At 42.2% G+C, this 26642-nt stretch overlaps 1 protein-coding gene across 1 annotated transcript in view; it reads right to left on the bottom strand.

Moving 5' to 3' along the window:
• Nucleotides 1-26642, bottom strand: part of LOC126484209 (molybdenum cofactor biosynthesis protein 1-like) — a 77483-nt gene that overhangs the window by 15169 nt on the left and 35672 nt on the right. The window contains exons 4-5 of the mRNA XM_050107622.1: nt 21852-21997; nt 10375-10460 (exon numbers count right to left, since the gene is read on the bottom strand). Of these exons, the coding sequence (XP_049963579.1) occupies nt 10375-10460; nt 21852-21997 (232 nt within the window). The remainder of the gene's footprint in view (nt 1-10374; nt 10461-21851; nt 21998-26642) is intronic.

Genomic DNA, 26642 nt, shown 5'->3' with positions numbered 1-26642 from the left:
TTTCAGAGGCAGGATACTAGATTTGTTAACAGTAGGTTGAAACAACAACATACAAGTATTATGGAGATGTTTCTGGAACTCAAATGGGAATCCCTGGAGGGATTTTGAGGAACACTGTGCTGACTGCAGAACAATTCTGCTTGCACCAACATACATTACGCATAGGGACCACGAAGATAAGAGACGACAAATTAGGACTCATAGAGAGGCATATAGACATTCACTTTTTCCCCACTCGATTGGCAGATGGAACGGGAAAGGAACTGACTACAGTCGAATTAAAATTACTTGATAGATGGCACTTCAAACGCCAATAAGAGTTGTCAGCGTCACACTTGAACTGTCTGGTGTTGCCAAAATCCACCAAAATTGGCCAGTCACTTCCAATTCCTGGTACAGCATTCTTTCTTGATGTATTTGTATCCCGAATTATGAGCCCGACACTTTTATTATGTATTTCATGACACATGATAACTACACCAAAAACAACACACATTAACAATGCTAATGAAAGACACATATTTCATTCATAGAACTAACCAAACACTACTGAATAAATCAGCACAAGGTGTAATTCAGTATCATACTTATAGTTATCATATTCACAGAGATCATCTTACATTAGATGAGCTTTTCACTACACTGCGTGAAACTGAAATTTTTAAGGTTGCAATTCATAGTTGGAACTGGGTCACTACATTCACATATATAAATACTTCATGCAGTGCTGTGGCATAGCACAATGGTTGGCAGATTAATCTAATGTGTAGCATGTCGTAGGTTTGAATCTCATCAATGTAGCAAAATTTTTAATTCTAAATCTAACCAAATGAGTGTGATTATTATTTTCATTCAATTAATTGGTTTAAATGTATTTTTTTATTTTTAATACTTCGCTGCATCATTTTTCATCATTGTTTTGCCTGTTCTATTTGGTCTTATTTTTCATCTTGTCATTATTTCTTCATTTGGAATCTGTCTCAGTCATCTATAATCCACGACTAAGGGCCCACACGGACTGTTCACTGGTTTCAAACATGGCAGCATGTGCAGCTAGTTTAAGGATAGTTACAGGTAACAAATGACACGGAGAAATTTCAATTTGCTTTCAGCCCTGAAATTGAGTTTTTGTTGTCTTGAGTTTACCCTTAAGGGTTAGCTTTAATCGCCATGAACAAAGCGATAATGATATTAGTACTGCTGCAGACTGTTGACCACAATTTTCTCAGCTGGGTTAGGACACAAGTTTACAGTCAGGGATACAAAACGCGTTGTCTGCCCCAGTTCAGTCACTGGTCACTTTAAATCAATAGTCAACAGAGTATCCAACATTTCTGACATACCTTGCACCAGCCACTAGAAAAATTGCTCTGTGTTAAACATTTAACATAATTTGTGAAGTGAGCCGCTTGTTTGTTGTCACCTGTAACCAAACGGTAGCTGGTAGCCAATGTGGCAACATTGTTGCAGCAAGTGATTGATGTCAACTATCAAGTAATTTTATTCAGACTATTGTAGTGAGACAGGGTACCTTCAGCCATGCACCATATGCTGGCTAGTGGAGTATGTATGTAGATGTGGAATCAGTCTTTCCTTCTCATCCCATCTGGAAAGTCTCCCCTGATCTGCAGTTCTGGGTAACTTTCTCAAAATCTAACCTTTTTCCTAGACCTATCCTTCACCCCTCTTCCTTCCACTTCAACCCTTCTGCCTGAAGAATGAGCTATTGGCTCTGAAAGCTCGCCTAATTATAATCTTCTTTTATGTGTGTGTTCTGCCGCCACTTAGCGAGTAGATTGTTTATCTATCCAATTCAATTATCATGTAATCAAAAGCTGCATTTAACACGCCAAGTCTCTTTTACCAATCATTTTTAATATGTCCTACAGAATGTGCTGTCTATCCTGTCCTTTTTTGAGATTACTGTTTTGCTGTACTTTTCTACAGGCATCATCTTGCTTATTAGGAGTCAGTTCATTCATGTTGTTGTTGTTGTGGTCTTCAGTCCTGAGACTGGTTTGATGCAGCTCTCCATGCCACTCTATCCTGTGCGAGCTTCTTCATCTCCCAGTACCTCCTGCAACCTACATCCTTCTGAATCTGCTTAGTGTATTCATCTCTTGGTCTCCCTCTACGATTTTTACCCTCCACGCTGCCTTCCAATGCTAAATTTGTGATGCCTTGATGCCTCAAAACATGTCCTACCAACCGATCTCTTCCTCTAGTCTAGTTGTAGAGCTGCATGTCCTCGGGAAAAATTATGGCTGTAGTTTCCCCTTGCTTTCAGCCGTTCGCAGTACCAGCACAGCAAGGCCGTTTTGGTTAATGTTACAAAGCCAGATCAGTCAATCATCCAGACTGTTGCCCCTGCAACTACTGAAAAGGCTGCTGCCCCTCTTCAGGAACCACATGTTTGTCTGGCCTCTCAACGGATACCCCTCCATTGTGGTTGCACCTACGGTACGGCCATCTGTATCGCTGAGGCACGCAAGCCTCCCCACCAACGGTAAGGTCCATGGTTCATGAGGGGAGTTCCTTCATAGTCAACAGTTAAGGAATGGGTGGCTGAATTCATATGTGGCATATGTCTGTAAGATGACTCATGAACAATTTCCTAGAATTACAATCAAATATGAAAATGCTGAGAAAGAACACAGTGTGATATTGCAAGATCAGTAATTAAAAAGATGTGCAAAACAGTTGATGCCGTGGCTGTACCAGAAAGTGAGTGGCATATCTGTTGAAGCCTCACTACAACCTAATGTGAAAAACAATTTGGGACAATCTGACACACAACTGATTCTATGCACCAATCTGTTCCCGTGGATGAGAGATGACCGAAATGAAACAGCAGTTGCACAAAAATAGCCAAGGTGACTTCATCGGAGAGAAAGAGTGGTCATTGTTTTCTAGGATGCAAAAGGGATTTGTATTTTAGATTAGCTTGCAAGACTGAAACAATACCTCACAAATACTATGCAAGTATTCTGACTCAACTGGATGAAAAAATATGGAGCCAAGACCCAGGGGGAAAAAAAAAAGTTTATCGTCAGTGAAATGCATATGGTCACAAAGGCACTTTCACAATAGGAAAACTGGGAGTTTCAAGTGTGAAGTCTTCAAATATCTATTCCATTCTCCAATTTTTTCACATTCTGACTTTAGCTTCTTCTTCTTTTCTTTTTGTATGAATGATTCACTTAAGACTATATGCGTCACAGCTCAAAATCATTTTGTGAGTCAACAACTGGATATGTTTTCACTGCTCTGTCTCTTGTAACTCCGTTGGACATGGAGGTAGCAAATGAGGATATAGGATGTCCATGACATACTGCTGTGCTGTCAGAGTGACCTGAAGTCATATCCGATGCTGCCCCACACGCCCTCTCCCTATGTCGTTGTCATACTGACTGACAACTGCAATCGCGGGTCTTGCAGAATGTGACTCACTGCTGATCACATGACAGGTGCAGGTGTGAAAGGGTTACAATGTGCTCGGTGTACATTACAGCGATTCTCCCATGGGCTCGTCAGACACGGTCAACTGGAAGCTTGCTGACAAGCACGCCGCCCTTACGTTGCCAAGCAGTCCAACATGGGGCCACTACCACATCTGAATGTCTCACAAATCTGCATATTGCATAATTCAATCAGCCTGGCAAATGGAGACACACAATTAGGCCCCTTCAAATTTTGTTACGTGCTGATAATGCTGACTCACAGAAGTACAGGGCATCTGTGTCCTTCACAGGGATCACTCAACATCTTACACTCTTCACATCTCTTATAGCTCCTACCATTCATGGTAACAATCCGAGACACAAACAAAGCTAATGCAATCTGGTGGCCTTTGTATCCATTTCAGAGAGTTGCGACTCTCATAATTTACCACTGGTATGCACACTCGTGAAACTACGTTGCTTCAGGGAGCTTCCCTTTTTTTTCTTCAAGCAGTTTAGTTCTTTGAATCCATTTTTCTTGTAGCTCAGAATAATTATTTTATTGTGTAGCAAACTTACAGACTAGCATTCTGCTCTGAGCTGTCGGAGTTGGCGGTCATGTGTGTGTGAGGTGTGCTTGCTTGTGTGAATGAATGGTGTGTATTTCTATTTCTTTTTCTGATGAAGGTTGTGGCCAAAAGCTTATGTGTAAGTGTCTTAACTGTGCCTGTCTGCATTTTAACGTGCCATCTTTATGGTAATTAGCACTCTATCTTTTCCTACACTGCTGATATTCCAACCTGGAGTTTCCATTGTTTGAACTTATGGTCTACTGTTTTATTTTGCAGTGCACTTCTACAAGTGTAATACACAAATGTTGCCTTAGGAAAGAGTCACAATAACATCCATGTCTACCGTTTGCTATTTTTTACGAAATAGCATGTCACACTCGAAATTTAACTTAGCCAATGAAATAAGTTTGAAGATTTATTGTGTGTAAAAGACACTATGGCCCACTGTGTGGGAAATGTGGGAAGTTCTGTGCAGAGACGGAGTTATCCACAGATGTGGTAAGTCTGGGGAGCTATACGGGTGTTAAAACATCGCCACCTGCTGGGATGAGGGGCCACTTACTCTGTGGTGACACTGTGCCAGCAACGAGCTCCACCAATTGATTAGCACCACACATGACAATGACCAACCAGCTGCTTCTCTGTGCAGAGATATAAAATTTATCGATTTTGGACGTCGGGTGACAATCTGTCACATGGAGAACAATGTTTACTCTGGCAATTTTAACACTAATCTAGTGTTCTGCAACATATTAATGTGAAATGTTGTCTATGATGTTGAAGCGTGTAAGTTAAACTGATATCTGAGAATTTGTTGTTTTTGTGGCACTATCTGGAAAATGACCTCTCTTGCAGCTCCAAGCATAAATGTCAAGTGAAGAAGAATAATTAGCACAGCACACTGGAACCGAGTAGGGATCCGGTTTACTGCTCGGCCACTAAATTAGCATATTGTGAGTACACCAGAATAGACGCTGTACACACTTGCATATACTACATACACAAGTACAAGCATCGATCAAGCTACTGTGAAACTGCACTCTGTGTGACTCATCACTACATCAGAATACTGTAAATGTAGTGATTCCAATTTCTTAAGGTCTCTTCCTGTTTGTTTTCATCAGTTGGATCTTATTTTTCAAGTATGTGGGAATCCAATGAGCTGCCTGTTTGGACACATTCTTTCTGTATGTCCCACAAGTTGGATTCTTTGGAGACACATTGTAACTAGAGTTTTTAGGAATTTGCCTGGAGATTTCACGCTGGGTTCTGTGTGATGTGTTCCATCTTTTATTCTTGGGCCTAAGATTTTTACCACAATTTTACATTCTTCTAATTCAGTTTGCTGTTTTCATGTCTTGTGTTGGACAAAGAGTCTCTCTCATGCATAAAGAAATTCTAATTTGATCACTGTTGTACAATGTTAGATTTTAAAGTTCCAGGAAAAATACTTTTAGTTAACTGAGAGACAGTTTGTATTTTCTGAAGTCTGGATTCTATGGCCTTCTTTTCATTATGATGTTCAGTGGTCTTTTTCACCTAATTATTTAAACTCTTTAACACCAAATACTATGTTGTTGCCTATATAAGTTCAACTAGTGCCATTTTGGTATCAGCCAAGAATTTTTTCTCCAGGTGAAATTAGTAGTCCAATTTTCCTAGCTTGCTCCCTTAATATTTCAAATTGCTTTAGGACATCAGTAATGTTTTTGTCAATTAGTATTATGTCATCGGTATAGGTTACACAATATAATTCTATCTTTAAGTTTACGTTCTAGTCAGTGTAATAGTGCACCTGCTCTTCTCCATTACCTTACAATTTTCTTAGGGGCATAGTTGAATAGCAATGTGATATGCCATCCCATTTTCATATTCTTATGTCTGTCTTAAATTACACTGCTTGAAAAAAAGTGAGACACTCAGAAGGTGGGGAGAAAACAAATTGAAACATAGCGAATTTAGAGGATATGTGATGTTATTTCAGTGATAACAAAACAGAGTCAAATTTACACAGAACTTATCAGTTTGAGCCCACTTATCAATACAGCAATGCACCCTGTCTGGCCTGGACAGTGCGGGAGGATGTCGTAAAGCTGCTGCATACCCTCCTGAGAAAGGTGATCCACAACTGTTGTAACTGGACATTGCAATCATGGATACAGGCAGTGGGACGGAGTTGACGTCCATGTTGGTCCCATAATGTTCTATCGGGGACAGATATGGGGATTTTGCTGGCCACCGGAGTATATCAACATCACACAGACAATTTAAAGAGACACATACTACATGTGGACAAGCACTGGCCTGTTGAAAAATAGCACCACAATACTATTACACACTGCTGTACCATCAGAGTTCCCTCGGCCATTACAAGCCGTGACTTGAAGTCATACCCAATGGCTCCCCACACCATGGGGCTCCTTTGTGACCCCCCCCCCCCAAAAATGTGGAAGAATGGGACCTCTCCCAGTCTCCCCGGGTCACTGTCAAACTTCTCCACGATAGTCATTTGGAGCAGTGCAGGACTGGGACTCATTAGTGAACATAATGTGACACCATTCATTAGCAGTCCATACTTCTCGATCATGGCACCACTTCGCATGCAGTCATTTGCTTGAGTGTTAATGGCAGCCTATGCGCAGGATGGCAATGCCATAGTCTGGCTGCTCCTAGCTGTATGACACAGCATGTTGCAAGGAGTCTATTACAGTGAACTCCTGTTTATCCGAAATGATCAGGACGGTGGCCGGTTCCGATAACGAAAATTTCAGATAAATCAAAGTCCCCCTGTTTTCACATGTGAACACTCCAAATTGTGTCAATATTGCGAAATACGATCGTAAAACGTGCGTAGGGTATGTAAAATGTTTCTGATACAGTTGCAAACAACCCTGTACTTCTTTACTGAAAAAATTGTGTTGACATGTTAAAAAGGCACCAAACTATGATTGAAAACTCAAAGTTTTTAAATGCTGTATAACAAAGCTCGTTTATTTTGCATTCTTACAGAAAAAAATCTCCCTTATTTGGCAGCAGGAAAAAACAGGAGTTTTAATTTTATTACCTGCTCTTTTGAATAAAAAATAAACTACTGAACAAAATTGTGAAACAAATCTAGAGATTACTCAAAGGAACGAAAAGTCTGTCTAGAGGAACTTTCAAGAAAATTAAAAAAAAAAAAAACCTTTTAAGTTATGGACATAGAAGTTCTAGGATGCTTCATTAGAGTTTATTTTTTGGTAACGAAGTCACGAATGTCTTTTTCTTTTTTTTGTTTTTTTGCTTGAGAAACTATTGCTGCAACAATACATCTCCACCATTGAAATCAAACTATTTCAGGATAAATCGTCTCCTCCTGTTGGCTGATGTACTCCAGGGCAGTTTGGATCACTTCGTAACAGAATGTGTGAGGAATATTTTTCTCTGATTCATCATCAGAAACATAGTGTTCTAACGCTTTATGATCGGTCACAATTTGGACGATTTCATCCTCAGTCACATGAAAAAATGCCATTTTCCATCCACTCTTCAATGTCTTCGAAGTGTGTGTCTTTACAACCAGCTTCTCCAGTAAATTCACCAAAATTATGTCAGCTTGAGTTTCGGTATTGCCTCCTCCTTCCCACCACTTAGGTTGCCTTACGATCTAAGAGTTTTTTCCAAGACCTAACAAGAGGAACTGGAGGAATTAGATTCCAAGCTTCAGCAATCAATGAATAACACTTAAAACATCAATTTTTTTAAGAGCTTCCACAAAATCATCTGCAGCATCAATCACACCTATTCAGTATTCCAGCATCTTGCGTCTGTAATGTTTTTCTATCGCCTCAAGAATACCTTGGTCCATCGGTTGACATAGAGATGTGACATTTTGTGGGAGAAATACAACTTTGATATCCCCATCTTGCAGATCACCTGGGTGATAAGGAGCACTGTCCACAAGAAGTAGCGCTTTTCAAGGAAGTCCATTTCCTTCCATGTAATTTACTACAGCTGGAACAAACTCTGCCTGGAACCACTCTCTGAAGATGGCACTGTTCATACATGCCTTAAGACTGATTCGTGTACCTCAGTGGCAAAGCTGGTTGGTTGGTGTCTAAATGCTCTTGGTGTTTTGGATTTGCTAATTAAAGTAAGACACAGTTTATGATTGCCAGTGGCATTACTGCAAGCAAGGACAGTAAATCTTTCTTGGATTTTTTTGTATCCTGAAGCCATTTCTTCTTCTTTAGAGGCAAGGGTTTTCATTGGCAGCATTTTGTAATTCAACCCAGTTTCATCACATTTGTAAAGTTGATTGCCAGTATAACCTCCTTTGTCAATGATTGTGTGCAGTTTCTTCTTAAAATCAGTGTAGCAGCTTCATCCCCAGATAATGATTTGGAACTGATGGCAATTTCATGAATGCCACGCTGCTTCTTGAAACGATCCTGCTGGCCATTACTTCCGAGCAATTCTTGCTTCTTTCCTTCAATCAGCTCATCAGCTCATTTTGACAAAGTAGAGGACCTGAAACTGACACACCTTTGGCTCTTATTTATTCGTGCCACAAAAATAATGCCTCTTCTAACTGAGGATGTGAACCTTTTCTCATTGTTTTTCAAGATTTCACTGCGCTGCCCAATGCTTGGATGGAACAAAATTTTTAAATTCCTGATCAATTTGTCTTCCGATCAGTAATTGTACTCCTACTCTGCAGCAACTTTTGTGGGTGGCTCACCAGCATCAATTCTCTGCAAAGTGTGAAGCTCTTTTTCCAACAAGATCACATTCATTTTATGTTTCGTGCCTGTAGTCACGTTCAGTGTTCTTTCTACAGACACTCGACTGAGTCCTTTATGGTTTTTGGCCCCTTTTATCTCTGGACACTTTAAGGCACATAGTGGGAGCACGAAACCTCAAATCAGAAACACACAGATGCACAACTTGACAACACTCGAGATGCACTAGACAAACTTTTGACTTTTGAAACCAGGCTGTGGCAGCCATCAAATGAAAGCATTCGATACATCTATGCCATTTCCTCTGTTCTACCCAAGCCCACGTGGCAACACAACAGGGTGTTGTACGTTCACTGTTAAACACTCAGCTTTGATGTACCGACAACAAGTGGAAAGTGTTAGGCGGCGCACTCTAATTGTCGGTTTCGACAGGGCTACGTTGCGCTGCATAGAACAATACTGTATGTACTGTACTTCCAAGGAGTTCCAATAGATGGCTGTGGCATACGAATAAGAAACACACTAGAGCTTCAACCAACACATGCACGAATTGATGATACTTGGACTTTTGACACGCACCAGTGCACTGATTAGCAGTAGATTGCCAAAAAACACTAGCAAATGCTTGGCTCCAGGTGCATGCAAATTGAAACTTGTCAAGCGTCAATCTAGCTAGCCAAAAGTGTAGCTGCACGAGAGTTTATTGTACTTGTTCTCAGATGGCAGTCACAGACATGAACAGATTACAATGTACTCAGTACACTACACAGTGATGCTCCCTTGTAGCGGTCTGATGTAGTCAACTGGAAGATTGATGATGAGTATGCCCTTACTTTCCAACATCAGGCCACTGTCAGATCCAAATACTCCAAAAATACAGATGTTGCAAGGTTTAACCAGGCGACCAAATGGACATCCACAATGAGGTTTCTTTCAAACTCTCATCAGATAATGCTGTCTCACACCAATATGCAGCACCTTCATATCCTCCAGAGTGATGATTCAACATCTGACGCTATTCACATCCCTTATATACCACACGATGCTTGCTAAACAGCAATAAAAACAAAGAACACTAATGAATAATGAAGGAAAAGACAGACTGTTACTTACCATAAAGAAGATACCTTAGGCTGCAGATGGGCAGAATTAAAAGACACTTACACAAAGCTTTCAGCCACAGCCTTCATCAGTAAGTAGTAATCTGTCTTTTCCAACATTGTTGATATTCCTACTGGAGTTTCCATTGTTTCAAGGACACTGATGCTTTTCTGTGAGTGTTTCCTTTATGATGTTTTCTGCATTTTAGCTATTTTTTAAAAAAGAAAAAAAAAAGAAAGAAAGAAAAAAAAAAGATTTGTTGCTGGAAAACTTCTGAAGTCCAATAAAGGAGTTACAACAGCCATATATGATTATCTGGTGGACCTTGCAGAACCAAATTCTAGGGCTGAAATGTACTGTTGACCAATGGGCATTAATCAGAATGAATACTAAATAAAAAATTAAATCCAATTTTACACAAAAAACTCAGGTTCTATCACTGTTGTTTTTCGTTCTATTTTGCTCTTATGTTTGCTATGACCTGTTAAGCAGAAATTTTCTTTCTATCTATAGAGTTACATTTGCTGTAATGTATCTTACCTGCATGTTGTTTCTTCTTTCTTCTCACTGCTGCCCCAATCATGGCAAGCAAGTCATCCTCACTGCATTTGCTTTGTATTGCATCTCTGAAACAACAGTTAAAACACCCGTTAAACAGTACCAGGCCAACACCACATAGTGAAATGTTGGTACACTAAAAAGGAAGAAAAACTTTGCAGAAATCTTCAACAGTAATCTTGTAGTCTGCAGTAGGCAACAGCAGGATAACAAACCCACTGGACAAAAATGGGAAAGTCATGATAGAAGTTACTTTTATTTTTATAAATAAACAGGTATCTTACACAAATGCTCAAGAGTATACATAGGATCTCAGGCTGAAGAGGTGGAGCAGAAACTGACATTAGTTTTGTTGAAGGGGGAGTAGTGGAACACAGCACAATTTCTTGCAAAATGAAGCCAAATTTATTGATAAACTGTTAATTAATTGCCAAGCTCACTAATGTGACCATTTTACAACAGGTACTTACTGCTTGGAGTATATGTGACTTTTCGGGCTTGCCTGATAGATCTGTTGCAAAAACACTTTGGGTTCCCCACCAGATAACATTATGCAAGTCCCTCCCTCAATACTTCAGTGACACAACGTTTTGGCATCTTCAGGTGATGGTGATTTCCACCATCACTGCTGCAAGATGGAACTGGCAATTTCCACATGACAGCTTTGAAATTTATCATGTGGATGACTATGACCATCATATTTAGAATTCAGAGGATTTCATAGAATACCTGAAGATGCTTAAACTAGAACTTTCAGATCTTTTAGTTAGCTCAAATGTTATATCATTACTTACAAAAGTGCCCTGCAGCCCTCATTAGAGGTTATTAGCAGCAAGTTTGAGAAAGAAATTGTGGTGCTGTTTAAAAATGTGCATACCTCATCCTATTTCTTATGTAACACCAACTACTTTAATCAAGTGGACAGTGTTCCCATGGGAGATCCTCTATTTCCCTTAGTAAATATCCAACATTCCTCCTTCTGGCAGAATGCTGAAGAGACATTTGTGGTATGGCCCACATAATACAGACACTACCTATGTTCCTGCAGCATTTGCACTCGGTCCATCTAAATATTCAGTTCACTGTGGAAGTACAAAAAGATAGCAGCTTACCATTCCTGGATGTCACGGTTAGAAGAAAAGCTGACAGAACACTGCGGCTTAGTCTCTACTGCAAACTGATACACGCAGAGTTATATTTGCGGTCCAAAAGTTGCCATCACCCTCCACAATGTGGTAGTGTCTTACACTCCCTGGCACATAGAGCACATGTGATCTCAGATACCGACAGTCTGCCTGGTGAACTGTAACACCTAAGAACAGTGTTCCAGCAGAATGTTTATTCTTGTAAACAGATTTGCAATGTGTTCTGAGCAAAGCAAGTTCAGTGTAGGGATGTAAATGAAGTTACTTAGACAAGCACTGCAAATGGCTTTCCTACCATATTTCAGCGGCATGTTTTCAAAAATAGAAAGAATCACTAAGAGAAACAGAATCAAGTGCGTTTTTTGTCTACCAGCAAAACTAAGGAATTGTTTGTGTTCAGTTAAAGACAATCTTGACCTTAGAAAACACAGATCATATATAAGATCTGATGCCATTATGGGAAATCTTATATAGGGCAGACACCTCACATTGTGCAAGAACACTGTGTTCAACAGCGCTGACAAAAATGCCACCCAGTAAATTAGTGGTAGCAGAGCACTGCCTGAATACAGGGCACCACATGTTTCCCAAGAGGACTGAAATTTTATTCTCAGGATCATCACTCTAGGATTGTGTTTTTAAGAATGAGGCATGTATCCATACGGTGGGCAATCTTACCAACAGGAATATGGAATTTTGACTAAGCACTGCCCAGAATCCAGCACTGACTGCCATGAAATTAAAACAGTAGAAACCAGATCCTCCGATGTATGACCTGATGCAGCACCTTGCAGAGAGTTAATTCAGCGTTTAACCACACGAGTGTCCAGAAGTGCAGTCATTGCCCACAACACATAAGCAGAAGGCTACTATGAATGGCATTTCCATCCAACTGGGAGTGCCTTCGTACTCCTGCTTCTAGCCTGACAAATTTCAATTCTGCTGTGCAAATATCACCAGTCACATCTTGCAGCAGTGATGACAGGACCCACCACTACCTGAAGATGACGAACAGTTGTGTTGGTGAAATATTGTGAGGCTTGCACAAAGTTATTCAGTGGAAAATCTGAGAAGATTCGTATACATTATTTTTCTGTGACGCAGGTAATGTGCAGCCAAATGTGATAATTTTCTGCATTTGCCTTTTTGTACATTTCAAAATACCACAAAAAATTGGCGAGAAACACTGAATATATGACATAACCAGATGACATACCCCACAGCATGTGCAGCAGCCGGGGTTGAGTGTAAAGGAATGATTGAGCAGTGCAATACTTTCATTTGAGCAAACAGAGCAAATTTCGAAAACATTTTGTAAATATGATCTGTTGTAAATGTAGATGTTACAAAATTATTGTCCCTGCTGTAATCAAGCAAAAGCAGTTCTGATTTTGTGTTTTTTGCTTCTGTCCTCTTTTTGTTTACAGACATTAGTTAGTAAAGAAAACATAGGTCATTTAATGGCAATGATGCTATTCTGAAGTTTATACTCATCTACTTTTTATGCAATACGGTAGGTTTTGATTTGTACTGTACTTTGCAAGAAATCAAGGAAACTGCAAGATCGGTAAATAAAATAATAAACTTCAATATAAATACATAATTGTTAAACACAATGAAAAAATACTGCCTGCCATATGCAAGACTCAAATCCTGAACGCCATCACTAAAGTCGCACATGTGTGTCCGTAGCCACAATGATATGAATACTTGACTTGGGTTGGGATGATCAAGTGTGACAGACCGAGAGGCTCTACCACTGCAAGCATGACAAGGTACATCATCTGGTGACATTTATCATTCACTTTTGACACATTTCCCAACATTTGTATCGTATCCAACATTTGTGATCCCATGTGTCTTGTATTAAATTACTTGTCTCAGGGTCATCTACAGTGCTTTGGAGGTTTTTAAATGTTAATACGCATCACCCTGTCTGTCTGTGTGTGTGTGTTTGTGTGTGTGTGTGTGTGTGTGTGTGTGTGTGTGTGTGTGTTTATATATATGAAACAAATACTAACAAAGAGATAGAGGGCCTGGCCAGTACTTACCTCAGCTCAGTACAGCTGATACATACACAAAACAGAACAGAAAATTGACGTATCCTAGCTTTCGGAACTTCGTTCCTTCATCAGGGAGGAGAGAGGGAAAAAAAGGGGAAGAAGGGAAAGTGGATTCAGGTTTTGCATCGGGGTCGGTTACAGGGGTAGGAACCGCTGGGTAGAGAAGGTGGTCTGGGAATATTGTAGGGTTTGACAAGGATGATACGGAGGTTAGGGGGTTGGCAAAAGGCAACTCTGGGTGGTGTGGGGAGAATATTGTCAAGGGATGATCTCATTTCAGGGCTTGACTTGAGAAAGTCATATCCCTGGCGGAGTAATTAGTTGATGTATTCGAGGCCAGGATAATATTGGGTGACAAGGGGGATGCTTCTGTGTGGTCTGGGGGTAGTACCATTGTTGTTGGGTGGGGAGGAATGTATTGCTTGGGAGATCTGTTTGTGGACAAGGTCTGCAGGATAGTTGTGGGAGAGGAAAGCACTGATATATAATATAATACAGGGAAACATTCCAAATGGGATAAATATATCTAAAAACAAAGATGATGTAACTTACCAAACGAAAGCATTGGTATGTTGATAGACACACAAACAAACACACACACAAAATTCAAGCTTTCGCAACCCACAGTTGCTTCATCAGCAAAGAGGGAAGGAGAGGGAAAGACGAAAGGATGTGGGTTTTAAGGGAGAGGGTAAGGAGTCATTCCAATCCTGGGAGTGGAAAGACTTACCTTAGGGGGGAAAAAGGACAGGTATACACTCGCACACACACACACACATATATCCATCCGCACATATACAGACACAAGCAGGGTATATGTGTGGATGGATATGTGTGTGTGTGTGTGTGTGTGTGTGTGTGTGTGTGTGTGTGTGTGTGTGTGTGTGTGGCATACTGATCTGATCTGAACTATGCAGCCTTAAAATGGAAGTTTTTTGATCACTCCTTATTTTGCTCCCTGCCACATTGGCAATATGTACCGCAAATCATCAGACAGACGACCTTCCTGCATGCTTCATGTTGTGTCTAGACAAGACAGCCTAGACACAATGAGAGGAAGCCGAAAGGCATGCTCTAAGTTAAAAAAGGAGGGCGTGAGGTCTGAAACAGGATACGTAATGAATGCTATAAAGAAAAGTACGTAGCTTCTGGAATACTTAACTTTAATCCATCCTTTTGGTACATCTGGAGATTGTGGTGATACAAGTGAGACTCTTTATATACATGCAATGTTACTAATGGCGCCTTGCTAGGTCGTAGCCATTGACTTAGCTGAAGGCTATTCTAACTATCGGCTCGGCTAATGAGCAATGCTTCGTCCATGTAGTCGCTAGCAAAGTCGTCCGTACAACTGGGGTGAGTGCTAGTCCGTATCTCGAGACCTGCCTTGTGGTGGCGACACGCGGGTCCGACATGTACTAATGGACCCTGGCCAATTTAAAGCTACCACCTAGCAAGTGTGGTGTCTGGCGGTGACACCACATTCCTCCCCTGCAAATCGGCGAATGGTCGTGTTATAAGGCTTCCGCCCGCCGTGGGGAGAACCCCATGTTGACGTATGCGATGAGGTGGGGAGCCTAACAACAGGCGAGGCTGTGCCACCCGCACGCGGCCATTCGGTCCAAGGGGAGCTAAGAAACACCTGAAAACCTAGTCCAGGGTGCACGTCAACATGCGGTGTATGTGCCCGTAAAGAGACAGGAGGGGCCGAAGGGTCGACCTCCATTGCGTCGGGGTACCCGACGCGCGAAGACGCCATGTGGTCCGGAGCGGGCAAGAGTTCCATGGCGGAGGACAGCTGGTCACGGGAAGCGATCGGCGGCGTGTGACCCAGGGAGGCGCTTGGTGGCTGCAGCGAAGCGTCCACTGCGGGCGGCACCAGCTGGACAGGCGGCGGCGGCGGAGGCGGCAGCGGCGCGTCGCCATGGGGCAAAATGGAAGGCATCGTTGGTAACACCTGGGGATGAGGCGAGCCAGTAGATGGGTCCCCAGGGCGCTGACCGGATGGCACCGTCGCTGAAAGCAGACGGGGAGCGGCAGAACCCGTGCGACGACAGAGGCGCAGCTGATTGAGATGCCGACGCACCTCACCAGAGGCCCCCAAAACCAAATACATCACGCGGCCGAGGCAGCGAAGAATGTGCACTGCGAGCCAACGCCGTGAACCTCGATAGTTGCGATAAAATACAACGTCGCCTGGAGCAAAAGCAGAAGTCTGCCGCTGCACAGGAACCTGATGCGGCGGGTGCAGCAAAGACATCAAGTTTCGATGAGGACGACTGTGGAGCAACTCAGCTGGCGAGCGACTATCTCGGGGCTGAGAGCGATACAAAGACAAAAAGAGCAACAACGCGTCCTCCCGAGAATACGACTCTTTCAACTTCAACATCTGTGACTTGAAAGTCCGGACCAATCGTTCAGCGGCACCGTTTGACTGAGGCGAAAACGGCGCGGATGTCAGATGTTGAATACCATTGGCCTGGCAGAATGACTGAAATTCTGCGGACATGAATTGTGGGCCATTGTCGGAAACAATAGTCTGCGGAAGACCTTCAATGCAAAAGATGCAGACAACGCTTGGATGGTGGCAGTTGATGTCGTGGAAGACATCCGGACAACAAAAGGAAAATTACTGAAGGCATCTACCAGAACAAACCACCGAGCATACCAGAATGGACCAGCAAAATCAATGTGCAAGCGTTGCCAAGGGGAAGTGGCTTTTGGCCATGCAAAGACTTTCCGCGGCAGTGCGGATTGTTCTTCGGCACACGCCATGCAAGAAGAACACATATTCGTAATCGCAGCATCGATTCCGAACCAAGTACAGTGCTGACGAGGAAGTTGTTTCGTTTGCACTATACCCCAATGTCCTTGGTGAAGAAGCCGTAAAACAGAGGACTGTAACGAACGTGGGACCACGATTCTGGACTGATCATTATCAGAACGCAACAACAAAACACCGCGTCGAACAAAAAGTCTCTCCTTGTGAGCAAAAAATCAGCAAACCAACGGATCCTCGATCCGAGACTTTGACAAAGGCCATTGCGTAGCAACAAAATGCAAAACGGTAGCAAGGACCGGGTCAGCAGCTGTGGCTGTAGCTACACGACGAAAATCAATCGGAAACGAGTCGACCACGTCATCGGTTTCCGAATCAATGAACATGCAAGCAAGTTCAGAAGAATCAAATGCTCTATCCTCAGCAACAGGCAAACGGGACAACGCATCGGCGTTTCCGTGCTTAGCAGTGGACCGATACAAGATATCGTAGCGGTACTGCGAGAGGAAAATAGACCAGCGAATGAATTTCTGTGCTGTACGCGGAGGTACAGGCTTGTTCGGATGAAAAAGCGACATCAAAGGTTTGTGGTCTGTGATGATGGTAAAGTGACGACCATACAAGAAATCATGGAACTTAGTAACACCAAACACGAGAGCGAAAGCTTCTTTCTCTATCTGTGAATAATTTCTTTGCGCAGACGAGAGCAATTTGGATGCAAAGGCAATAGGGCGATCATGCGACCCATCTTTGTGCGCAAGCACAGCACCGATCCCGAAATCCGATGCATCTACCATCAACAAAAGGGGTTTCTGGGGATTGAATGGCGTAAGGCAAGTATTAGAAAGCAACGCCGATTTCAACTGGCGAAAGGCGCGTTCGCATTCCGTCGTCCAGACGAACGGAACACCCTTACGGCGTAAGCTATGAATCGTAGCTGAAATGGAATAGGCATTGCGCAGAAAGCGATGATAATAGTTAATTTTACCCAACACACTCTGTAGCTCCTTCAAATTCTGCGGCGAAGGCAAGTCTTGTATGGCACGGAGGTGCTCTGGACTCGGATGTATGCCTTGGGCATTGATGACATGTCCCAGGTATGGTAAGTCACGAGCAAAAAACACACATTTGTCCTTCCGCAAGCGAAGACCATTTTGTCGCAATACCTGAAATAATGTTCGTAGGTGTGCTAAATGGTCGTCTGCTGTCTTTCCGGAGATCACAATATCGTCCAGATAGTTCGCAGCAGTAGGGAATGATGCACAAACAGTTTGTAAATATTGCTGAAACAATGCAGGGGCGGATGCACACCCGAATGGCAGTCTTTTGAATCGGTACAAACCAAGATGCGTGTTAACCACCAAGACGCACTGGGATTCTTCGTCCACTGGTATTTGGAAGTATGCATCTGTGACGTCCAACTTTGAAAAATATTTACCCGGGCACAGTTTGTCAAAAAGATCTTCCAGGCAGGGTAATGGAAAAGTTGCAAACACTAGTTGTGGATTCACAGTGGCCTTGAAGTCCACACAAAGTCTCAGTTTTCCGGAAGGTTTGGGCAAAATTACTAATGGTGAGGCCCAGAGAGAAGCCTGCACACGTTCAATTACACCTTGTGATTCTAAATCGTGTAATGTTCTTGCAACCTCATCACGCAATGCATGAGGAACATTGCACGCTCTGAAAAATTTCGGTTGCCCGTTGACTTTCAGTTCCAAATGTGCTTCATAGTTTTTAGCGCAACCTAAGCCCGGCGCAAAAATGTCTGCAAATTCTTCACACAGACGAGAAACACAGTCTGAAGGCACAGTCTGATTCACTGATAGGACCTGATTTACTATAGACATGCTAAACAACTGAAATAAATCGAAACCAAACAAGTTCACTGCAGTAGAAGAACGAAGAACATAAAATGAGACAAGTTTTGTTTGTCCCTTGTATGTTGCAAGAAGGCTGCACTGTCCTAACACAGGGGATATTCTGACCTGAATAACTATTTAACATAACATTTGCGGCACGCAACGGAGGTTTGCCCAGTTGTTTGTACGTGTCGTGATTGAGCAACGAAACTGCAGCTCTGGTATCGAGCTGGAACGGTATGACCATTCCATTAAAATCCAAATCTACAAAAAGTTTATTGTCCTGCTGACGACAAGAGCAACTGTCTCGTGCAATTTGAACTGATACAGGTACAGCATCACTTGCTAATTGACGTGATTTCTGGCGACGTCGACGCACACTTTGTGTGGGACGAACACTGTCACTGTTTGAGAAAGTGGCACTGGACGGGGTGGAATTCACTACATGAATGTCCATGGGCGAAGGTCCACGAGGCTGAGTGTCCTTGGTTCGATTCCGGCGCGAAGCAAAAGGCCTGGAATGGTTGTGATTGTCTGATCTGAGCTTTTTCTGGCAAACACTTTGAACATGTCCTTTCTTATTACAGAAAAAGCAAATAGCTTGGCGTGACGGGCAATTTTCACGCGAATGTCTAGTAGCACACCACGGGCATGATTTTACTGCAGTTGTATGCTGTCGCGGCACACCTGGTTTAGAGCGTAACGGCAGCTGCGTGGACGTGCGCGAGGGCAGTTTACCGGGCCGTGCAGCGCGCCTGGCGGGCTGGTTAATGTTACACATGGCTGGCGAAGTTGCAAATGATTCCTGAGCAAAGTCAAGTGTGTCTTGTCTATCTAATATGTCTATCACTTGCTGAAGGGAGGGATTAACTAGTTTCAAAATCTGTTCCCATATACGAACATCAGAAACGTTCTGTGCAATTGCATCACGGACCATTGTATCTGAATAAGGGAGTCCACATTCACACTCAAAAGCACAATCCCTTGTAAGGCCTTGCAATGTTGCAACCCACTCCCTATTAGTTTGACCGGCCGTACGTTTTGTACGAAAGAACGTATACCTTTTTGCAACTACATTAACTGTTTCCTTGAAATAGGCATCTAAAGCAGACAAAAGTTCTTCGTAGGACAGAGTTGCTACGTCGCATTGGGGAAATAATTTCACTATCACACGGTACGTTTGCACCCCTACACATGCCAATAAATGAGGCTGCCGCTCGTTACCTTGACTTCTGTAGGCGGCGAGATGAAATCCAAACTGGCGTGACCACTCCGTCCATACTCTCTCCCCAATAAACGGAATAGTTATAACTCAATTGTTCACAAGTGTATATTATGACTCTTGCCACAGCCACGCAGTCAGTATGCCACAGGCGTGCCATAGAAAGCGATCAGGTTCAATTCCTTGTAGAGCCGGGAAATTCTGCTCGGTGGACAGACTGGAATAGGGTACACTCTGCTTGTAGTTCTAGCTGAGGAGATACTCAAGTGAGAAGTAGTGTCTTCAACTTCTGGAAGTTGATAACAGCCTGGAGAGTTGTATACTGACCCCCTAACTCTCCATAGATTTATAGTAGAGGACATCTCTCGAAGAGCATTGCGTGGTCTTCTGGGCCAAATGCAGAGTTCCTTTATCTATGTATATTGTATATCACCACTTGTACACACTCATCAGCACAGTATCATATTGTCTCTTCACGTGGCAAATTTTTATTCCCTTGTTTCCAGATCAAGACTTTTCCTCTTCCTCTTCTTCGTTTTTTTTTTTTTTTTTTTTTTTTTTTTTTTTACTATCATTACTTGTACCACACATATTCCACACGGTTTATGCTCACTCCTTCAATGATACTTCCCATCCTCCTCTAGTGTGCGAGTTGTTCCTGCTTTCCTGCGTGTTTCTTGGTTTAAACACCCTTGTTTCAAAAGAGAGTGACAGCTTAGATACAGTCTTGTCAACATTTTGTAATTTTATTTAGCAATTATTGTTTGAGCCTTATAGGCGAATGTCACAAGATATTGTCAACCACTGGATTCACTAGATTGGAATGGGGTTCATGGTAACTTATCAATTCATTTTTTAAGTTGCTGTTATCTTTTTCATCCTATCTTGGACTAGCTTTTCCATACTCCCACTCTATTTTACGTAGCCAAACAGTTATCTGCCCTTGCAAACTTGCTCCTTTACTACCAAGTTAACTAATACTGGGCAGCCTAACAGAAGTTCCAATATCCAGTCTTTCACCACAATTCACCTATACACACTTTTCACTCATTGATTTTCTTTTTTCAATGTCATAAATATTTTGCTTTCACAGACTGCTGTGCTTTGAACATAAAATTGTAGGAACATCTGCCTCACATGTCACTTTTTTTTTTTATTATTAAAGAATATGTTCCTTGCTCATTCCTATTTGCTTCTGATACATTTCCATTCTCACTTTTATTTTCTTTTGATCCATTTCTTTTTTCTTTGATAGACAAGTCAAACAACAATGGCAATATGTTGCAGCCCCCTGTGTTTCACCCTACTTACTACGAACTTACTTTTCTTAGCTTCCAATTTTATTAGTCATTTGGTTTTTAAGATACTTAAATTAATTGTTTGACCCTGTATTTTTATATCTTATTTTACCTTCGGTTGATAAAGGATTTCTGGTATGCTCACAAAGAGAGAGCTGATTCTTCCCACCCCCACCCCCCTTACCTTGTCCTGAAACAAACTTATCGCCAAGTATCTTGCAGTTTTTTTCCTATTATTAATCTCTTAGTCTAGTCATCAATTTAAAAGTGTCAGTTGTTGGTCCCATTGTCTAATAATTTGTACATTTATACACATGAAGTTCCAATTTTTATTTGGAACATATAGACTCTGATAATCATGAATCACAGTTCAAATGGCTCTGGGCACTATGGGACTTAACATTTGAGCCAAGGCAGGATTCAAACCTGCGACCGTAGCAGTCGCGCAGTTCTGGACTGAAGCGCCTAGAACCGCTTGGCAACGGTGGCTGGCGAATCATAGTTACCATCACACGGACAGAAATACTGTGTTAACTTTAATACAACATAGGGACGTAGCTAAAAATGTCTTTACATAATTTCCAGTTCTGATTACTTTCCTTTAATTTAATCTAACAAATAGGTTAGTGTAACATGATGTTGACAGAGGCAAATTATATATACTCACAAATTATTTAGCTAGAGGTATCTGGTTTGTGTGTCTGGGAGGGAGGAGGGTGCAAGCTGAAAACTTCAAGAAAAGATTACTCATTTCATACCTGCTGGATTTAACTGCAGTTTATCTCTTCCATATACCAACCACATACCTAATGTGCATGGCAAACAGTTTGAAAGTATTATTCTATACTCAGCATTTGGAACTATCAGTTCCTTCATGAGAGAGGAAAGAGGGATAAGTTTCTGAAGGTCTGAAAGGTCACTCGGACTCCACAACTAATGTGAGGACAAGAGGAACAAATGTGTCTATAAGAAGTTTTGGAATTTCACCTCCTGAAGGTAAAATACTGATCAGTCTGTCAGTCTTCTAGTAATTTTATGGTTTCCTCGCATGAATTTTCACTTAGACATGATTATTCTATGTTTCATCACTCACCTGAGAGATATCTCTGAATTCCCAAAGAGACACACCTTCAAATTGCCATCAGCTGTTATCGGTAAACGGTTGCACGTGCCACAGAAGTGTTCACTCATTGAGGTAATAAATCCCACACGTCCCTTGAAGCCCGGGACGTGGTATGCCTGCAAAAAGAAATTGTAAGAAAATAGGTACTGCTGTTGTGAAAATACTATAAATGTGTTGCTCACCAAGTGGAGGAAGGAGAAAATGTGCATTAAGGGGAGTTTGAACGCCCTATCCTGACAATGTTACATTTAGTGACTTAACTTCCCCGTACTTCAGGAACAACTGTAGCCATTGACAAGAAACTTTTACAGGACATTAAACTATATGTTCTGAGTCTTACAATAATTGCATTTCAGCCACTGCTTTTGGAAATACAATTTTTTAATTACACAGTTAAAATTTTGTGTACCTTTTTGTATGCTATTCTAAATAATTTTACTTATACATAACATTATGTTTTTCTTTTAGTTCAGAAGACTCAGGATACATATGTCATTACTCCCTGAAAATTTGAATTCGCTACTTGCCGTAGTTTCGGAGATTTAGGGAAAAATGCAAGAGAAAATGTAAATTTTCAGGAAGAGTTTTTAAAGTTACAATAGACTGTAACTCAATATATGCTTAACATTTTATTTTTAGTCACTCAGAAGCACCCTGCACCATACTGTATATCATCCTCTTGATCTTTTTTAAGTTTTTTTTGTTTTCTTCTTTCTGGACTCCGTAGTGGCCAACTGTGCAGCATACTCTGCTTTACCAGTGCAAACCTTGTCCATCCCTTCAAATTCTCTGATGAAGTTTGCTCCAGAATTAATTCCCATATGTTGTAGCACTTTCACGCTACCAATGTTGCCATCATTAAAAGCAATAACAGCATGACTGACCCCCACTTTAGTGTCTTCATTACAAGAAAAACATTTTTTGGTCTACATCTACATCTACATCCATACTCCTCAAGCCACCTGATGGTGTAGGCTACCTTGAGTACCTCTATTGGTTCTCCCTTCTATTCCAGTCTCGTATTGTTCGTGGAAAGAAGGATTGTCGGTATGCCTCTGTGCGGGCTCTAATCTCTCTCATTTTATCCTCATGGTCTCTTCGTGAGATATACGTAGGAGGGAGAAATATATTGCTTGACTCCTCAGTGAAGGTATGTTCTCGAAACTTCAACAAAAGCCCATACCAAGCTACTGAGTGTCTCTACCGCAGAGTCTTCCACTGGAGTTTATCTAACATCTCCGTAATGCTTTCATGATTACTAAATGATCCTATAACGAAGCATGCTGCTCTCTGTTGGATCTTCTCTATCTCTTCTATCAACCCTATCTGGTACAGATCCCACACTGCTGAGCAGTATTCAAACAGTGGGGGAACAAGTGTACTGTAACCTAATTCCTTTGTTTTTGGATTGCATTTCCTTAGGATTCTTCCAATGAATCTCAGTCTGGCATCTGATTTACCGATGATCAACTTTATATGATCATTCCATTTTAAATCACTCCTAATGCATACTCCCAGATAATTTATGGAATTAACTGCTTCCAATTGCTGACCTGCTATATTGTAGCTAAATGATATGGGATCTTTCTTTCTATGTATTCGCAGCACATTACACTTGTCTACATTGAGATTCAATTGCCATTCCCTGCACCATGCATCAATTCGCTGCAGATCATCCTGCATTTCAGTGCAATTTTCCATTGTGGCAACCTCTCGATATACCACAGCATCATCCGCAAAAAGCCTCAGTGAACTTCTGATGTCATTCACAAGGTCATTTATGTGTATTGTGAATAGCAACGGTCCTACGACACTCCCCTGCAGCACACCTGAAATCACTCTTACTTCGGAAGACTTCTCTCCATTGAGAATGACAGGCTGCGTCCTGTTATCTAGCAACTCTTCAATCCAATCACATAATTGGCCTGATAGCCCATATGCTCTTACTTTGTTCATTAAATGATTGCGGGGAACTGTATCAAACACCTTGCAGAAGTCAAGAAACACAGCATCTACCTGGGAACCCGTGTCTATGGCCCTCTGAGTCTCGTGGACGAATAGCGCGAGCTGGGTTTCACACAATCGTCTTTTTCAAAACCCATGCTGATTCCTACAGAGTAGATTTCTAGTTTACAGAAAAATCATAATACTCGAACATAATACATGTTCTAAAATTCTACAACTGATCGACATTAGAGATATAGGTCTATAGTTCTGCACATCTGTTCGACGTCCCTTCTTGAAAACGGGGATGACCTGTGCCCTTTTCCAATTCTTTGGAATGCTACGCTCTTGTAGAGACCTACGGTACACTGCTGCAAGAAGGGGGGTAAGTTCCTTCGCATACTCTGTGTAAAATTGAACTGGTATCCCATCAGGTCAGCGGCCTTCCCTCTTTTGAGTGATTTTAATTGTTTCTCTATCCCTCTGTCATCTATTTCAGTATCTACCATTTTGTCATCTGTGTGACAATCTAGAGAAGGAACTACAGTGCAATCTTCCTCTGTGAAACAGCTTTGGAAAAAGACATTTAGTATTTCGGCCTTCAGTCCATCATCCTCTGTTTCAGTACCTTTTTGGTCACAGAGTGTCTGGACATTTTGTTTTGATCCACCTACCGCTTTGACATAAGAGCAAAATTTCTTAGGATTTTCTGCCAAGTCAGTACATAGAACTTTACTTTCGAATTCATTTAACGCCTCTCGCATGGCCCTCCTCACATTACATTTCACTTCACATAATTTTTGTTTGTCTGCAAGGTGTTGGCTACGTTTATGTTTGCTGTGAAGTTCCCTTTGCTTCTGCAGCAGTTTTCTAACTCGGTTGTTGTACCACGCTGGCTCTTTTCCATCTCTTACGATCTTGCTTGGCACATACTCATCTAACGCATATTGTACGATGGTTTTGAACTTTGTCCACTGATCCTCAACACTATCTGTACTTAAAACAAAACTTTTGTGTTGAGGTGTTAGGTACTCTGATATCTGATTTTTGTCACTTTTGCTAACCAGAAAAATCTTCGTACCTTTTTTTAATATTTCTATTTACGGCTGAAATCATCGATGCAGTAACCGCTTTATGATCGCTGATTCCCTGTTCTGCGTTAATTGTTTCAAATAGTTCGGGTCTGTTTGTCACTAGAAGGTCTAATATGTTATCGCCACGAGTCAGTTCTCTGTTTAACTGCTCAAGGTAGTTTTCAGATAAAGCTCTTAAAAAATTTCACTGGATTCTTTGTCCCTGCCACCCATTATGAAAGTTTGAGTCTCCCAGTCTATATCCGGCAAATTAAAATCTCCACCCAGAACTATAACATGGTGGGCAAATCTACTCGAAATATTTTCCAAATTATCCTTCAAGTGCTCAGCCACAACAGCTGCTGAGCCAGGGGGCCTATAGAGACATCCAATTACCATGTCTGAGCCTGCTTTAACCGTGACCTTCACCCAAATTATTTCACATTTCGGATCTCCATCAATTTCCTTCGATACTGTTGCACTTCTTATCGCATTAAACATGCCTCCCCCTTCACTGTCCAGCCTGTCTCTGCGGTATACATTCCAATCTGAGTTTAGAATTTCATTACTGTTTACATCTGGTTTCAGCCTACTTTCTGTCCCTAGTACTATGTGGGCATTGTGACCGTTTATTAATGAGAGCAGTTCTGGGACCTTTCTATAGACGCTCCTGCAGTTTACTATTAGCACATTAATATTGTTATTCCCTGCTGCATTTTGTCTACTCCTACCTTGCCGCATCTCAGGAGGTGTCTTGTCGGGCCTAGGGAGGGAGTTCTCTAACTTAAAAAACCCACATGTGCACTCCACACATACTCCGCTACCCTTGTAGCCGCTTCCTGCATGTAGTGCACACGTGACCTATTCAGGGGGACCCTACATTTCTGCACCCGATAGCGGAGGTCGAGAAATTTGCACCCCAGATCTCCGCAGAATCGTCTGAGCCCCTGGTTTAAGCCTTCCACTCGGCTCCAAACCATAGGACCACTATCGGTTCTGGGAACAATACAACAAGTAGCTAGCTCAGATTCCACCCCGCGAGGCTTTCCGCCTACACCAACTCCGCTAGCTGCCTGTACGAACTGAGGATGACCTCTGAACCCAGACGGCAGGAGTCATTGGTGCCGACATGAGCAACAATTTGCAGTCGGGTGCACCCAGTGCTCTCTATCACTGCCAGCACGGCCTCCTCCACATCTCGGATGAGACCCCCGGCAAGCAGACAGAGTGAACACTGACCTTCTTCCCCGACCTTTCCGCTATTTCCCTAAGGGGCTCCATCACCCGCCTAACGTTGGAGCTCCCAATAACTAATATACCCCTCCCCCCATGTGCCTGCTTGGACCTGGCTGAAGGAGTGGCCACATGTCCACTCACAGGCAGAACGGGCGATGCCACACGGCCAGCCTCCACACTGACCCTCCGCCTCATGCGCCGTGAATGCCGCTGAACCCGCCACTCCCCTTGGGAAGAGGGTGGCCCAACCGTGCCCGGTAGCTGCAAAGATGTCTTGACAGCAGGGTCAGTGGGTGAAGCATGTAATGTAACACCTGGGGTGTACCATGCAACGCACCAGACTCCCCACTGCCGCTACACTCTGAGGCAGCAGCCTGAAGATGGCTAACCGCGGCTTCAACACATTCAGCTGTTTGCGAACAGTGGCCAGCTCCTCCTGTGTCCGTACACAGCAGTCACACATCCTATCCATCATAAGAAATCAATTTACTGTAGAGAGTTAATCAAC

This window comes from Schistocerca serialis, chromosome 6 (assembly GCF_023864345.2).
Source record: "Schistocerca serialis cubense isolate TAMUIC-IGC-003099 chromosome 6, iqSchSeri2.2, whole genome shotgun sequence".
Lineage (NCBI taxonomy): Eukaryota > Metazoa > Arthropoda > Insecta > Orthoptera > Acrididae > Schistocerca > Schistocerca serialis.
Note: the sequence above shows the minus strand (reverse complement) of the source record. Positions and strands in the feature narration are given on the sequence as shown.